Source organism: Hemiscyllium ocellatum, chromosome 16 (genome assembly GCF_020745735.1).
Source record: "Hemiscyllium ocellatum isolate sHemOce1 chromosome 16, sHemOce1.pat.X.cur, whole genome shotgun sequence".
Lineage (NCBI taxonomy): Eukaryota > Metazoa > Chordata > Chondrichthyes > Orectolobiformes > Hemiscylliidae > Hemiscyllium > Hemiscyllium ocellatum.
This window is the reverse complement of record NC_083416.1, coordinates 47911983-47930296: the sequence shown is the minus strand read 5'-3', so window position 1 is coordinate 47930296 and position 18314 is coordinate 47911983. Positions and strand designations below refer to the sequence as shown.

The 18314-nt window shown below is 39.1% G+C and overlaps 1 protein-coding gene across 5 annotated transcripts in view; it reads right to left on the bottom strand.

The window, feature by feature from the left end:
* Window positions 1-10476: 10476 nt before the first annotated feature.
* The window catches only part of LOC132823413 (kelch-like protein 3), a 124592-nt gene continuing 116754 nt past the window's right edge, over window positions 10477-18314 (bottom strand). For all 5 annotated transcript variants that reach the window (XM_060837223.1, XM_060837225.1, XM_060837226.1 and 2 more), the window contains one exon: window positions 10477-11633. In XM_060837223.1, coding sequence (XP_060693206.1) covers window positions 11605-11633 — 29 coding nt within the window. In that variant the 3' untranslated portion in view covers window positions 10477-11604. The remainder of the gene's footprint in view (window positions 11634-18314) is intronic.

Below are 18314 nucleotides of genomic sequence, written 5' to 3'. Positions count from 1 at the left end.
TTTAAGAGGCATTTGGATGGGTATATGAATAGGAAGGGTTTGGAGGGATATGGACCGGTGCTGGCAGGTGGGACTGGATTGGGTTGGGATATCTGATCGGCATGGACGGGTTGGACCGAAGGGTCTGTTTCCATGCTGTACATCTCTATGACTCTATGATTACTGAGATTTCCCAGAACTAACTATCAATATTTTTCAATGCCTTTTACTGAAGGAGGCTGGGCCATTGTAAGGTGTGAATACATTGCCAAATAAAGGCATTCTTAATATTATTTACTGTGTCACAGTGTTTTAATTCGTTTTTTGACGAAGAGCATTTTTACAGGAAACGCGAGACAGGAGGGCTTCCTTGACTATCATGAAACTCTGTTTAGCACAAATTTGTCGGCATGCCACTGCAACTCAGCATCATGTGTTTACTGTAGTACAGATGCGTTTAAGGGGAGTGTAGACAAGCATATGAGGGAGAAGAGAACAGTGTTATCATGATGGACTTGCAAGAGGAAAAAGGAGGCGCTCAAATGGAACATAAATTGTTGGGCTCAAATACGTTGGGTACACTGTTTCTGCAAAGCAATCTTATAAAATGAAGTATGACACAAGCCATATAAAATGATATTAGTATGACAACCAAAATCTTGGGAAAAAAGATGTCTTTAAGAAAGAGAGAGGCAGAGAGATTTAGAGCCCAGACAGCTGAAAGCATAGCCACCAATGATGGAACAATTAAAATCATGGATGCTCAAGAGACCAGAATTAGAATACAATATTTCTCATTTTCTCTCAGAGCATGGAGATAGCTTGATAAAAAGGTGTGAAAAAATTCCATCAACTAGTCTGACAACTAAACACATTCATTAAAATTAAAACCTATTGTTATAAGACTGTTCCAGATTATCTTGAGAACCTTCATGCTTATAAACTGAAATTCCCCTCAAGGTATGGAAACAAGGCAGTTGCATTATACTGTATGTAATTAGCAGCTGCTTTCATTACTAATATTTACTTTTATTGAACCAGGCATAAATTACCGGTACAGTGTCTAAAACTCAGATGTACTGATCTATGTGATGGTGGCAATTCCTGTGCTAGACAAATATTAAATACTTTTCTGGAGGATGTATCTGAGGAAATCTTATGGTGCACTGATAGCATTCCTGATGATCCTGTAGTGCAATGGCAGCATTCCTTCCTCTGAATCAGAAGTCCCAGGTTACTTAATGACCAAGAAAAATGTGGCATTATAACAACATGTCAAAAAGATCAAATCTCACTTATAAATCTTTCCAATATGGCAGGTGGTACCATCACAATTCACAGTTACAGGTGACCATATGCATGTACAGGTGTTATGCTGCCACAACCGACTCCTTGGGGAAGGGCAGTGGACTACATGGCCACTTTGGTTGTGATTAATGTCAACAACATGGGGTCGGATTCCTCATTCTGGTTGGGGCGCATTTGGGAACCCGCGTTGTTGACTTACTCGTGGTGCAGATCAATTATGTGGGTCAGGCATAGCTTTGGGTAGAAACTGACGACGAAGAAGATGATATCCAATATGTTGAATTAATATTCTAAATGAAAGAGGAAATACCATGTACATAGATTCCTCAAAGTTGCCACCCAGGCTGATAGGGCTGTTAAGAAGGCATACGGTGTGTTAACTTTTATTAGAAGGATCGAGTTTCGGACTCATGAGGTAATGTTGCAGTTGTAAAAAACTCTGGTGTGGCTGCACTTGGGAGTGTTGTGTACAGTTCTGGTCACCGCATCATATGAAAGATTAGATTCCCTACATAGTGTGGAAACAGGTCCTTTGGCCCAACCAGTCCACACTGACCCTCCGAAGAGTAACCCACCCAGACCCATTCCCCTCTGACTAATGCACCTAACACTATGGGAAATTTAGCATGGCCAATTTACCTGACCTGCACATAATTGGACTGTGGGAGGAAACTGGAGCACCCAGAGGAAACCCATGCAGACACAGGGATAATGTGCAAACTCCAGACAGTTACCAGAGGCCAGAATCGAACCGGAGATCCTGGTGCTGTGAGGCAGCAGTGCTAGCCACCGTGGAAAGGGTTCAGAAGAGATTCACTAGGATGTTGCCTGGTATGCAGATAAAGTCTTATGATGAAAGGTTGTGGGACTTGAGGCTGTTTTCGTTAGAGAGAAGGAGGTTGAGAGGTGACTTAATTGAGACATAAGGTAATAAGAGGGTTAGACTGGGTGGACAGTGAGAGCAGTTTTCCTAGGATGGTGATGGCTAGCAAGAGAAGACATAACTTCAAATTGAGGGGCGATAGATATAGAACAGATGGTAGTTTCTTTACTCCAAGAGTAGCAGGGGCATGGAACACTCTGCCTGCAACAGCTGTAGACTCACCAACTTTACAGGCATTTAAGTGGTCATTAGATAGGATTATGGACGAGAATGGAATGGTATTGGTTAGATAGACTTCAGATCGTTATGCTGCCCTGTCAAACCATCGAGGGCCGTTCTATGTTCTATACACAGGCTGTCTAAACGAGATTAAAACTGTCACAGAAACAGGTTGTTTGGCTCTTGTTCTTCCCATTCAATTAAGATAGTGTCTGATCATCAAACTCAAAATAATTTTCCAGCATTATCCCTAAATCCTTTAATATCCTTAATATTTAATACAACCAAATCCTCTTGGATAGAGAATATCAAACCGCTAAGTAATAAAATTCCTTCTAATCTTAGTACCAAACAGCCTACCCCTTATTATGAGACTGTGTCCCCTAATTCTAGATGCCTGCATTTATCTGCTCTCATCCTGTAACTTCATTTATTTCACTGAGTTAGCCAATACAAGCCTAGTCTCTTCAAACTGTCCTCATTGGACAATCCTGCCACAATAGGATTTAATTTGATAAACTTTAATTCCTTCTCTGGTAAGTATACCTTCCTTAGGTGAGAAGACCAAAGCTGGACATAATACTCCAACTATAGTCTCAGAATCTATACAATTGCAGCAAGACATCTTTATTTCTATAGGAGAAAGTGAGGACTGCAGATGCTGGAGATCAGCTGAAGTGTGGAAATGCACAGCCAGCCAGCATCTGAGGAGCAGGACAGTTGACATTTTGAGCATACGCTCTTCATCAGGAATGCTCGAAACTTCGACTCTCCTGCTCCTCGGATGCTGCCTGAAATGCTGTGCTTTTCCAGCACCACATTCTTTGATTTTTATTTTTGTACTCAAATTTCTAGCAATAAAAGGTCAGCATACCACCTGCCTTTCTAATTGCTTGATTCCCCTTTGTTACCTTTCAGTAACTCACAAAATAAAAAACACCAGATCCTTTTGGGCAACATCATTTAGATGTCTCATCATTTACTAGAGTTCTGCGTTTCTTCTTTTTCATCCTAAAGTGGATAACATCCATGATATTGCATTTTACATATTCTTGCCCATTCATTTAGTTTGTTGAAATCCCTTTTTCACCTTCCTCATATCTCTTATTTCAACTAAGTTTTGTCTTAGCAGCAAACTTGCAAATATTGTATTTAATTATCACCTCCAAAATCATTGATAAAAATAGCTAGGGCCCCAGGTACCTTGTGGTAAAACACTGGAATCAGCCTGCTATCCTGATATTTATTCCTTCTCGGTTTTTTGTCTATTTACTAATTCTCAATTTGTGCAACATTACCCTTGATCCAATGTTCGTAATTTTACTTACTATCCTCTAATTGAAAACTTCTGAATTTCCAAATGCACCACATTCAATGGCTTCCCTTTATCTATTCTGCTAGTTACATGCACAAAAAAACTTCCAATTAGTTTGTCAAAAATGATTTCTCTTTCATAAATGCACGCTGACATTGAAAATATTGCTAGAATGCCCAATTATCACTTCCTTTATATTATAGTCCAGCATTTTGCTAATAACATTAGCAAATTTGCTGATGATACTAAGCTGGGTGGCAGGGGGAAATGTGATGAGGATGTTAGGAGATTACAGGGTGACCTGGACAAGTTAGGTGAGTGGTCAGATGCATGGCAGATGCAGTTTAATGTGGATAAATGCATGGTTATCCACTTTGTGGCAAGAACAGGAAGGCAAATTACTATCTAAATGGAATCAATTTAGGTAAAGGGGCAGTACAGAGAGATCTGGATGTTCTTGTACACCAGTCAATGAAGGTAAGCATGCAGGTATAGCAGATAATGAAGAAGGCTAATAGCATGCTGGCCTTCTTAACAAGAAGGATTGAGTATAGAAGCAAAGAGGTTATTTTGCAGCTGTACAGGGCCTGGTGAGACCACACCTGGAGTACTGTGTGCAGTTCTGGTCTCCAAATTTGAGGAAAGACATTATGCCTATTGAGGGAGTACAGCGTAGGTTCACGAGGTCAATTCCTGGAATGGCGGGATTACCTTACATTGAAAGACTGGAGCAACTGGGCTTGTATACCCTTGAGTTTAGAAGACTGAGAGGGGATCTGATTGAGACATTTGAGATTATTAAAGGATTGGACACTCTGGAGGCAGGAAACATATTTCCGCTGATGGGTGAGTGCCGAACCAGAGGACACAGCTTAAAAATACGGGGTAGACCATTTGGGACAGAGATGAGGAGAAACTTCTTCACTCAGAGTGGTGGCTGTGTGGAATGCTCTGCCCCAGAGGGCAGTGGAGGCCCAGTCTCTGGATTCATTTAAGAAAGAGTTGGATAGAGCTCTCAAGAATTGTGGAATCAAGGGTTATGAAGATAAGGCAGGAACAGGATACTGATTAAGGATGATCAGCCATGGTCATATTGAATGGTGGTGCAGGCTCGAAGGGCAGAATGGCCTACTTCTGCACCTATTGTCTATTTCCTTACAAATATAGTCAGGTTGACTGGTCCGTCATTTCCCCTTTTTCCCCTCTGTTCTTTAAATAAACGAGTCACGTTTGTTATTTTCCAATCTGTCGAACTGTTACAGATCTGTAGAGTTTTGAATAATGCCTGCCAGTCCGCCTACTATCTCTATAGCCACTTTTGGGATATCCAGTATATCATCAAGTCCAGGAGATTTACCAAATTTCATGAATTTCTCTAGTATTAATTTGTTTTTAATACTAATTTCTTTCAGTTTTTCATTCTTGCTACTCCTTTTGTTCTCTAGTACATCTGGGAGTTTTTTTTTTCTTGTACTTTGCTCTGTGACGACAGCCGTAAAGTATTTATTTAGTTGGTCTGCCAACTCCTTATTCTCCCATTATAAATTTCGCTCTCTTTGTCAGTAATGGATCACAATTGCCTTTGCTACTTTTTTCCCTTTCAGTGGTGCCAGTGGCTAACAAAAGACACAAAAGAATGGCGAGAAGGTCTAGAAATTAGTGCCAGAAGACAAAAAGGTGTGACAATGTTTTGACAAGTATTAACATAATTATAGCACTTTTACAATATGTAGTTCTAGACTTCCAACTAAATGCTTCTAGACCGCTTCAAATAGGTGATATTACTGGACTTCAAGTGAACAGAAATATTAGTTTAGCCTTTGTTTACCTTCAATTACCATAACTGTGGACCAATGTATTTGCATCACATCACCAAATTGACACCAATATTTTAGCTTTCAATGCAGGATGAAGTCCATACTGACAAAAGTAAGTGACCATTGCTGAAAAATGTACACATAAAGCAAAGGGCTATGGCAGTGTTTCGCAATTTAGTTTCCATTATGATCTCTTTTTAATTCACCACCAGTTTCTAACAGTCAATTTAGGGATTATCAACAAAGGCTAGCCACTGCCATTCACATCCCATGAAATTTAAAGAAAAACATTTCTTTAATTAAGGTAACTCCAAAAAAGAATCAACAATAAAACAGAGGAAGATTGTGTATTAAAAACACTTGCGCATTATAGATTAATATAAACATGAAAATGTTTTTGAAAGTGCTTTATGAAAAAGAAATTGTAATTAAGTGGGCTTCAGCCAAACTCACCACATTCAAAACCTCCGTGAAATCTCTGCATCCCCTCACTCACATTCACATATTGTAATTAGTTCCACGCTTCCCAGCACATACCCTTGTCTTCACAACCCACCCCTGTCAAGTAAAGAAAATTGTACTGTTACTTCAAGTATAGTTACTGAACAATTCATTAATGATGTCAGATTACATGAAACTGGAGCCTGGATGTCTAGGACTCCAAGCAAGATACCTTACTATTTCTTGTAGTTCAATAAAGCCTGTTGCTGTTCAATTCTAAAACTGTAGACCTCACATTACTAGTTTTTCAGCAGTCCCTCAGGATCGAGAATGACTTTGTCACATTTCAGTGTTGTAGGTCCCAAGGTTGCAAAAAGGCCAGTACTGTATCCACAAACCTTATCACAGGTGGGGCAGGTACTGTTTGCAAACGTGAGTGGGTTAGGAGCCCAACCGTTTATGTGGTGTTCCTGCTGCTTGCACTTTTTCCTCCATCTTGGTCCGTCTGAGATGCTCAAAACGGTTGCTCCTTTGCAGATGCTGCTTCTCCAAATTGGGTGGTCATGAGTTAGAGCCATGTGGAGAGATTGCATTTTTTCCAGGGAGGATTTGAGCTCAACTCAAAGCTCTGAGTAGTGACCTTATTTTGAAATTGTGTCAGGCATGCTGATGCAGTGATCTGTACAATGCATCTGATTGATCATAACCAGTGCTGCGATTCAGGGATTTTCTTCCACTCAGAATCTTTGAAACTTGAGCGGCTTGCTGACGCATTTAAGAGTCAGACACAATGTTATGGATCTAAAGTTATTACCATGCTGAGCCACTTAAGGATGACAAATTGTCTTCTCCAAAAGGCATTCATGAACAGGATGAATTTATATGACAATCTGATAGTTTCATGGGCATACTTGTTAATACTAGCTTTTACTCTCAAATTTATTTAAGTTACATTCCCAGTGGTCATGGTGGTAATGAACTCATGTTTCTAGATCAATAATACAGCCTTCTCTGGATTACTAACTCAGTCACATAACTTTAACACATGCAAAGTAATTGTTGTTAAAAAAAACACACACTTACTTACAGAAGAAAAAAAAGAGTAAAAGATAGATGGGAAGAAAATCACAATTTTAATTATTTGGATCTGAGTACACGTCAATAAGTTGTGGCCAAACTACTGGCAGCTTCTGGAGAAAGATGTTTATGGCACACACAAAGTTTGCAATCTTAGTATGGTTGGAGGTGCAAGAAATGAAATTAAGAAAATCTTCAATATTCAGAGTGGTGCAAGTTTGGAACTTTCTTCAGTAAATAGCAATTTATGGTAGATCAATTGTTAATTTTAAATCGTGAGATTGATAAAGTTTAGTTAACCATACATATTAATAGGATGAGGGGCAAAGATGAGGTACATGGGTTCGGGTTGCAAATTATCCATGATCTGATTGATGGCAAAACAAATTTGTTGGACCAAAGGGTCTATTCCTGTTCTTATGTGTGCTAACTGCAGCATACCAGAGAGCTAGGAACAATGCTGGAAAATCTGTAATAAAATAGAAATTAGAGCAAATTGTATAGTTACTTTGATGGCTTAAATTTACAAATTTTAAAAAAAATGTTATGGTGACAATGAATGGTAAAGAAACTCTTTATGGGTTGGTCAGTCAGGGTTCAATCTAAATTCAACTGAAGGGCTCATGTTGTGCAGAGTGAGTGTCTCTATCTCTGAGCCAGGAGTCCCAAGTTCAACTCCCATGTGCTTCAGACATTATAAAATGTAATTGTTATTGCAGTTAGGTCTCACTACATGCTTGTAAAGAGTTTTAAATGATAAACCATAGACTTGGTGTGAAATCGCAATTAGTGATTTATCAATTGAAGTAGCATGATCATAATATTAGTGTGCACACTGTAGTAAACTAGCTAATGCATGCAAAACCAAAGGCAAAACATGTACTGCTAAGAATTTGATTCAGTGATTGGGCAGTGCATGTTGTACACTTTTGATTGCACAAATATCTCCACAAACAACCAACTTAAGATAATCAGTCAACTTCGAATGTGGTTCATTTATACTTGCAAGAAGTAACATATATTCACAATAGGATCGATTCTCTGCAAACAAAAAGAATATGTCCATGTTTTGCACCTTTTCGAAATTACCCAGCAGAGTGTGGGAGCTTATAGTTCTCCAACATTTCTACCATGGCGATATCTTCGCCAGCATCAACAGTATTGCAACAATTTATACAGTAGAAGACAATGATGTTAAATTTGGCATTCTTAGCTTTGCCTTAATGAAAACATTTGGCAACACATCTCCAAACTACTAACTGACTGTTTTTAAAATATTCCTTAAATTCTAATCATAAATTATTAACATATCATCAATATTTTACAGCATGAGAGCAAATCGACCGCCATAAAAATATTTGTCTGTATAAATTACAGGTGGCTTCAACTAATTTGAATTAAATTGAATTCAGATGAAATTAAATTATATTCTTATGACAACTTTGAAAACAGTTTGAAACAAAGGAATTTAAAATTATTTATGAATTTGCTTGTATCTTGAATATTAATCTGACTGTTTTTCAGTTCCTGATCTATCTGCTTTATACTTCAAGCATTTTCAGCTTCAATTTCTTGAGTATTTGACACTTTCTTCTTTCCTCTATAAATCCAGCTCCTTTATTATATAAAAGAAAAATTATACAGCAATATATACACTTTATAATTAGAGACATAAAGAGAACTGCCCCCAGTTGCTAGGACTCTAAGTTAGGGAGGAAATGTTCAGAGCTACACAAAAAATGCTGTAACTATCCAGGCTGAACAAACAATAGAATGTTCAAATTAATTCCATCATTTTATTGACAGGATGAAAAAAATAAAATACAGTCAGGAGTGCTTCACAGTCTTGTGCTCCATCGATATGACAGGAACATTTAAAATAAATCATAACATAAAACAAAGATTTCAAACACTGTTTCAAATGACAGCAGAGTGCAATGGTACATTAATCCCTGACACCATACTCTGTCACTATAGTATGACCTTTTTCATCTGATTTGGTTGTCCATTACATATTAATGAAGACAGAGTTACAGAATTACAATTTAATTATGTCTTATGACACTAACTATTATGGATGAAGAATTATTTTGTAACACTGCTTAGGGTGGAATAGCTTAAGAATTGAACTTAATAACTTCCATAAATTAAAGCAGTAACTTATGTTTGACATAAGAAGCGTGACTATTATTGAATTCAATAACATTTGCTGATAATCAGTGTGCACCAAAACACTATTTGTATTGAATTACATTTGTTTGCCATTAAATTGCCGAAAACATTCAAATCAACCTACAGTTATGTAAATGAGCAACTGAACCATAATCAAACATTTGTATGCAAAGAAAACTAAATTTCTGTAATTCTTCCAACTCTTGTAGTTCAAATATATACTATAAAACAGATTAATTTGAAAGGCCGGGTATAAACATTTTTGCATTAGCAATTAATTTGACTTCCAAATCCCCTGTCATGGCTCCCCAAAGGGTCCCATGCTTAACATTTCATTCATTTCCTATTCCATATTATATTTTCCATATTGTTCCCTCATCCTGCACTAGGCATTGTTTTTAAGTCATGAGCATTATTTACCAGATTATTACAATGGTGGAGCATTACCATCAATCTAATAAGCCCTACTAGCAGTGTTTGTTAGCTACATAGAAAGAGGTAAAACAAGATTCAAAAGAAAAACACAGGAAATGAGAAAAAAAATCATGAATTAAATAATGGAAAGAAAATGTTTAAAAATGACAAAGTAAGGAAAGATGGATTGGATGTAGGAAATATTTAAATACAAGATCACCAGCATCTCTAAGTCTCAAACCCTTCCGTACAAATGTCAAATTGCTCGGAATACAGACACAAAGAAAATAAAAAGTTCATACATTTCAATGCTAAGAGTCTGAAGAATCATTAAGCATGGAAGAAAATGGAAACCAGAGGCAAATACAGTGAAAATGAGAGTATGTGGCAATTTATTAGACAGAAGAAATGAGCAACCTTAAAAGTACAAAATTTTTTAAAAGTTTGTAAGCAGAGAAAGAAAACAGTAAAGACGAAAATGAATATGAAAGAAATTCAAGAAGTTAAAAGGAAATAGTATGAAAATCTGTTTTTAAGATAATGTCACACATAGGAATAGAAACATGAAACAAATAAAGCTAAAACCCCTTAGCTACTAACCATTTACCACATTTACAATCTTATTAAATAGTATGTTACAGATTAAAAATTCTACTCACATCAGGAATACAATACAACCTCAGAACCTTAAACTTACACTGCTCTAAAAGTATCAACAGGTATAAAAGCAAACTATCTGTAGCCAAAATTAATTTGAATACACTTAGTATTAAAATATTGTAAATTTTTTCCTTTTTTTTTGAAAAAGAAATGTTTTTAGCATTTTTGTCAGAAATTTCCGTAGGTGGCAGCATTCATTAAAAAATAGTCAAACAATTTACCAGAAACTTTGAAAGGATGCACAATGGAAATTTGAGTTCAAAGGCAAATATTTTTAGAATTCTTGTTCAATTTACTTTAAATTGGTCTTTCTCACTGATATAATTTGCCCACTGTACCATTAGACCATCTAATTCCACCTCCTCTAGATCAACTGGAGGGGCAGGTATAACATCCTAGCTTGCCTGTAACCACCTCCACATCATCAGTGGCCAAAGTTTTTTTTAAAAAAATACTGCTGATTACAATCAATGTTAATTAATGTCATCACTCTTAAGTTGAAACGTCTGTGATAATTCTAATCCATTTTGGTTTGGCAAACTATGTAGCATAACATCGTTACAAAAGGGGTCTGGTGTCCAAAGAATTTCTGTACTGGCAATAGCATGCTCCTAAAACTTGAAGGTTGCCATAAAGTTTTCTGGCAGCCAAAAGGGCAACTCACAACAGAAATTTTATACCCTTCGTTAGCTCACCTCTCAAATTTGAGGGTGTAATCTTAAAAATCAGAGGGAGGAGAGAGGTGTTGTACATTATTTGAAATACCATAACAATCCATCTCAATATAAACAAATCATTATGGCAAGTACGTTTTATGCTCCTCCATGGTAAAAATGTTCGGTTTGTCTCCCTTATAAAATAGTTGATATGGTAATACAGTGCTTCATCCGATCCAAATAATTGTGCTTTAAAGGCAGCAGCTTGACGTTCAGCATTGATAATGTGTAGAACTCACATGTAACAGCAGAAAATTCACATTCTCCAGTTAGTCGGTCTCTATTGAAGGCTGACAATTGTCAACATTGGACATTCCAGATCACTTGGCAAGAGCAAACTGACAGCATGTGCTTTTTGCACAAATTTTTAGTATCACCTGCAGTGCTAATAGAGAACATGTTTATATCTTGATATATCCTTTGATTGGTGCTTGATTCTGCTTTTAAAAACATCGCACTGGTATCTTTTTGACAAGGTAACTGTGCTTCACACAGAATACCATGCATCCAAGTAATATAAATAGTTCAGATAAAACCTAGATGAGTCTTCAGTGAAATGTGAATCAGTTTTCACTTCAATCCAATTGCGGCTGAAGTGTAGAGTCATAGTGGTTTATCAATAACTGCAACACCTAAGAGAAAAATAAACCATTCAATGTTAACAAGTTTAAAACCAGTTCTGAACAATTATAGTACCAATAGGTGACTCAAACAATATTTCTTACTCACTGGAACACATTTTGGGTCATTTTGGCTTTTGTCAATAGCACATTTCAAAGCCCATCCAATTATTTTTTCCATTGATTCCACCCAGCAACAGTTAAAACTGCCTTCTTTTCTTTGCGCAAAGTAAAATTACAACCGTTTAAATATAATCAATATCAAAAGTGATGAGTCTTGATGGTTGAACATCATTGTCAGGATAATAAATAAATAGTTTTCATATTGCGTGCAATTCTGGTCTCCTTCCTATCGGAAAGATGTTGTGAAACTTGAAAGGGTTCAGAAAAGATTTACAAGGATGTTGCCAGGGTTGGAGGATTTGAGCTATAGGGAGAGGCTGAACAGGCTGGGGATATTTTCCCTGGAGTGTCGGAGGCTGAGGGGTGAATTTATAGAGGTTTACAAAATTATGAGGGGCACGGATAGGGTAAATAGGCAAAGTCTTTTCCTGGGGTCAGGGAGTCCAGAACTAGAGGGCATAGGTTTAGGGTGAGAGGGGAAAAACATAAAAAAGACCTAAGGGGCAACTTTTTCCACACAGAGGGTGGTACGGTATGGAATGAGCTGCCAGAGGAAGTGGTGGAGGCTGGTACAATTGCAACATTTAAGAGGCATTTGGATGGGTATATGAATAGGAAGGGTTTGGAGGGATATGGATCAGGTGCTGACAGGTTGAACTAGATTGGGTTGGGATATCTGGTCCGCGTGGACGGGTTGGACCAAAGGGTCTGTTTCCATGCTGTACATCTCTATGACTATGTCTGCTTGAATAATCTAACAGTCAAGTGCTGAGCTACGTCTCTAGGATAATGATTAAAATAGTGCCTCAATAATACTCACTCAGCCAACTTTGTTTTGGGTTTAATAGGCCATTCAATAGAGTACCTTTGTTAACACTGCACTTCACTCACTAGGAGCCAAACAGTAACAGCCAATTTTACCCACCCACCAATGCATGTCTTCCACGAGTTGATTCACAGCTGAAGATAGACACTCTCAAGGGGAAAAAAAAAGTAACAAACAGATACGCATTGAAAATGAGGGTGGAATGAGGGAATCAATTTGTTCAAATTTCAATTCTTGTCCTATGTCACCAGTGAGAAGTTTGGTTTAGAATATCATTGATCAGTTAACAGGCACCAATTCGCTAGTGCAGAGCAGATATAAGGCTACATTAGTCGGCAGACATTAAAATCAGTCAATTAACTCGGTGGTATTGGAACTGCATTATTTTAAGTTCCAAACTGATGGGAAAAACTTTTCTTTGCAGTTAAATTACCTTGTGTCATTATTGTCCCCAGATTCAGAGAGGCCATTTGACCTTGTTTCTTGTTTTGCATGCCCAAATCTCTGCTCTCTCTGGATATTTCACAGAAGTCTCACATCACCATATTCAAAATATAAATTCAACTTAGCACCCACCCCTCTCACAAACATCTTTACACTTTCCCATTTCAAACTTTATTGAAGTTCCTTGTATTTCTAATCACTCTCTTTTCAGCTACATTTTCTCTAATTTATTCCTCTCAGACTAAACAAATACTCAAAACAAAGCAGCAATGCTGCCATGTAACGGAGTATTTTTGTTTTGAGCCACAGGCAACACTGGTATCATCCTGGAGCTCCAGGAGTATTGAAAGGCCATCCTTTTTCCTCAGGGCTGCCAATAGAGATCACTGCACCAGAATCTGCCAGACTGGACCAAAGTTGCCAACTAGGCTAATGTCTGGAGGAATGCCGATGGCAGGAAATTGGTTAATGATCTTCTGTGCTCTGCAAGGCTAAAGTAGCCCAGTCTTCTCTCAACCTATGCTGGTTGTGTCACTGCATCCACGTCCAACCAAGGTTCGGTGTTTATTACTTGCAATGTTGAACACAGCCTTTCCTCAAAGGCACTCGTCCACCCCATCATATTAAACTATCACCCTTCCTGCCCTCTGCTTCTTAACCACTCATCAACTTTCCTTACCTGCACCAACACTGTCAGCTGCTTCCATTGCATACATCTGGCCTTGTCTCTTCCAGGAGAAAATAGGCCCTCAATATTGTAAAAAGGGCAAAGATAAGTGGTGGGGTTCCTAATATTCATTTGCTCACTCTCCACGAGGACAGGTCCACTTGTCTGGTGAAGCCAAGATATCTACATCTCAGCAACCAAGTAAGATTGCTCAAGTGTTGTACTCCTTTCCAGTTATGACCACTGTGAATGCATTCTTAACATGCCCAAGCTTGCATCCCTATTTCGCAACTCATTTCCTCTTTCCTTTTCCATAGGGACAAGCAGCATCCACAAGGCCTCTGCTATTAAGAGTCCAGCCCCTACAGTCAACTCTTCTTCCTCCAACTCTGAGAAAGAACACAACACTCAGAGGGAGCAGTGGCAAGGCTGTCACCTCTACACTCCACTTTCTCAGATTCTGATACCTCAGTGTGTACATTAGCTAGATTAGAATCAGTGTACATTCTGGTGAATACATCCCTGCAGCTGGACAAGGAAGAACACCCTCAGTCATTTACACTCAGAAGACTGCCCCTGACCAGGCAGCCACTCAGCTCAGGCAGGAGAGGACCCTATGATGTCAGCTATTAACAGCTTCATGAAAGTGCACTAACAAACACTGGAGGAGCAGGCAGGTTTGTCGAAGAGGACTCTGGAAGCTGGATCACATGTCGGAGGAATCCATCAATGTTATCTATATCATTCTGGCTTCAGCGTGCATGCATCTGCTGACTCTGTGGACAGTTTGGTAAAGCCAGGTGAAGCAGAGCACTCGGCCACGAAAGATGCATGCAGATCAGCACTTGATCACTGTAGCAACTGGCAGGGCCTTGGCCTCACTCCAAGTGCCCCTTTCTCAAAGAAAGAGCATGGTGCCAGTACTGTATGCAAGATCCCTCAGATGTCTTATCATCAGTGTCTTGCAGATGACACTTAAGACTGGTGGAGTAACAGATAGTGAAGGGGACTGTCAGACACTCCAGTAGAATATAGATAGAGTGGAGAGTTTGGCAGAGAAACAGCAGATGGAGTCCAATCTGGGCAACTGTGTGGTGATGCATTTTGGAAGATGCAATTCCAGAGCAAACTATAAAGTAATTGGAAAAGTCCTGGGGAAAATTGATGTGCAGAGAGATCTGGGTGGCACTGGTGACTCTTCATTGTCAATAGTATATCACATTACTAAATATATGTTCACTTTACATCAACTGTCCAATCGACTGCAATTTTAGCTTCAGCTTAAAGAATTAAACTAAAGCTACCTATCCTTAGCACCACACAATGCCTGAACCCTGTCTGAACGATAGCTATTGCTACTCTTGGGCTCATACTAGCCTGTAGCTTTGCATGATAGAATAAAGAAACATCAGATGTTGTGAAGGCTTCTAAAAGTTTGCCATCTTAACTTTGACTTCACAAGTAGAAAAGAAAAACAAACTGGTAAGCTGCACTTGTAGTTAAGATTAAACAGGGACTGCTAGTCTCTCCAGCATCAACACATTTATGGTAATGAATGACAATTTCACCCAATTCAGTTGCTTTGACAGAGGTTACAAAAAAAAGCGTCCTGAAACATTATTGTGGCTATACTGCTGCACTTTAGCATGGTCAAGCTGATATTCCTCCTGATTGACGTCCTCAATATGTAGCTCTCACAAATCCTTTGGTTCACTGGCTGCTCCAGCTGTCCAAACTACAGCATGCAAGGATTACATGATACACTCTGTACTGTACTGCAACAAATATCCAGATGGTACAGACATTAGAATCTTATCTTAAGGAGACGTTGTACGGCTTTGATGGCCCTGGTGGAAACTGGTGTTGGGTTGTATACAGGATTAGCTTCATGATACGATGCTCTCAACACTACATGTGTAATGTTTCTAGCACCCTACATCTGGAATGTTCCAGCAGATGACACAATTTTGTCAAAGTGCCCCAGGACATCCTTATTTAGTGGCGCCAATGAACATAGCTCTCCTGGAGCACTTTCCACTGTGGGCTTCTTGCACTTTCTTCACGTCATGAGGAGATCTTTTGCTGGAAACTCTGCATTTGGAAGCTGCTCCTCATTCACTGGAGGTTTTTGTTCATCCTGGACTTCCATTCACATGTGTTCCTCATCAATTTTACAGCAACTCATTGCAAACATCACAGAGAAGGCAACGGATTCTGTGGCTGGGTCCGTTGGCAATAGATTAAATGAGGTTTTGTGGGGAATATCAGAAACAAGCTATTTCGCAAAAAAGGGATCACAGAAAGCACATATGACATTTTATCATTGTTCTCCATTCATTGAGACATGGAAGCCTCAGACAAGGAGTGCAATGGGAAATCTCAACACAGACCTGTTACATAAATGATCTTATTCTGATATATATTGCATACTTAAAGTAGGAGTTTGCTGACGTGTTAGGAACAATGACACCTTCGCCCTCACGCTCACATCGATGACACACGACTGTGCAGCAATGCACAGGTCGAATCACATTATCAAGTGCGCTGATGACAGGACTATAGTGGCTCTCATCAGCAGGAGCAACAAGTCAGCATACAGAGAGGAGGTGCAGCAGCTAACAGACTGGTGCAGAGCCAACAACCGGTCTCTGAGCATGGACAAAACAAAAGAGATGGTTGTTGACTTCAGGAGGGCACAGAGCAACCAACCACTCTTCACTGGACATCAACTCCCCTGTGGAGATCGTGAAGAGCACCATATTTCTTGGTGGACAATCTCAAGTGGTCCCTCAACACCAGTTCCATAGCCAAGTCAGTCCAGCAGCGTCTCTACTTTCTCCGTAGACTGAGGAAAGCCCACTAACCATCCTCACCATATTCTACAGAGGGTTCGTTGAGTACCAAGCTGCTGCATCACTGCTTAGTTCAGGAATTGCACCATTGCGGATAGTAAGACCCCACAACAGATAGTGAAGAAAGTTAAGATCATTGGAGTCTCTCTCCCCTCTATTACAGACATTTATACCACACACTGCATCCAAAAGGATAACAGCATTGTGGAAGACCCCACACACCCCTCATTCAAACTTTTCTCCCTCCTGCCTCTGGCAGAAGATATCTGAGCATTCGGTCTCTCAGGGCTAGATTGTGCAATAGTTTCTTTCCTCTAGCCATCAGGCTCTTTAACACTGTGCGATCAGACTCTTTTCCATCTGAAATTCTTTGCACGACTTTGAATTGCTGCTAGAACAATGTCTATTAATTATCATTCTTTTATTAAACTGTAATTTACATGTTTTGCACTTTTTATGCACTTTATGCCAACCCTTGTATGATCATGTAGTTAATGTTATCCATGTAGCACCTTGGCCCTGGAGGAACGTTGTCTTATATTTTCTGTATCAATTGTAAATGATAGAAATGACAATTAAAACCTACTTTACTATAAAGGCAACATTGCATACAAGAAAATAGTATGAGATTCATACAGTCCAAGGTGTGAAGAAAGCAGCTCCATGACCTTGTGCAGCCTGTGAGATCTTTGAATTTGCTTGTGAATTGTGGAAGGTGAAACTATATAGTTCAGCTGACATTACTTTGACTTCACAGGAATGCAATGATCGATGGCATGGTCAAGATTGCTGTGCCCACAATTTTTATTCAACATAATTAATGAGATTTACATGCAGTGTTCTGCAATAAAAAATGTCTCTGCATTAACAAATGTCTCTTTAAAGTATATTGTGTAAGGGCCTGATTGTGTAAGGGCCTGATTGATGTAATTGCCCATTGAAAGGCATCACATCACTCAAGTAGAGTCCACTCCTCATACAAAAACGTTTACTCTACCCTATCTGGTGGGGCGGCAGACAGTCATTCTGTATTTTCACTGCACTTTGGGATTTGGACGACAAAAGATAACATAGGTAGCACTTCAAAGTATATCCAGATGAGCTCCCAAATCTTCATGCTTCCTTTTTGCCTTGCACTCCAATAGGTTTCAGCCTCCCCACATTCCAAGCTAACCCTTTCATTTAATTCTTCAGCTCTCCACTTTAACCCCTGTCTACACCAAAAGGCAACCAAGACAAAGTACTGTGAACCTGTCAGTCCTGAATGATGCAGCAATGTGCAAAAAAAAAAGGTCAAGGCAAGACAGAAGTTCACTTAGCATCCAAGTAAATGCAAGGTGAATGGGCACAAAGAAAGCAAGTTCAGAGCCCTGAGGTGCAAACCACCTTGACATACAAGTTGGGTGCCTGTCCCTGCACATGAAGCAGCCTGACAACAGCATTGCACTATAAGGTGCTGGTGAGCTCCAAAGTGCAGTACTGAATTGCTGAACTTTATTATAAGTGAGTCTGAGATGGGGAATGCTGGCCAAGATGATACCTGGAGATGCCAGTAAGTTATTGCCAACAGATAACTGCTCTGACATTCATGTGGGGAATTAGAATCACCTAATTTCTCTCCATTGTCTGAGAAAAGGCATATAGAGGTCAGAATACAAATGAGGAGTTGTTAATTCATGCAAGTAGGCCTTTTGTTGCTTACAAGCTAAATTCTCATCTTGTCATTGAAAAACCTTGTGCAAAAATATCCCACTTTCTTTCTCATCATCAAGAATCTAACA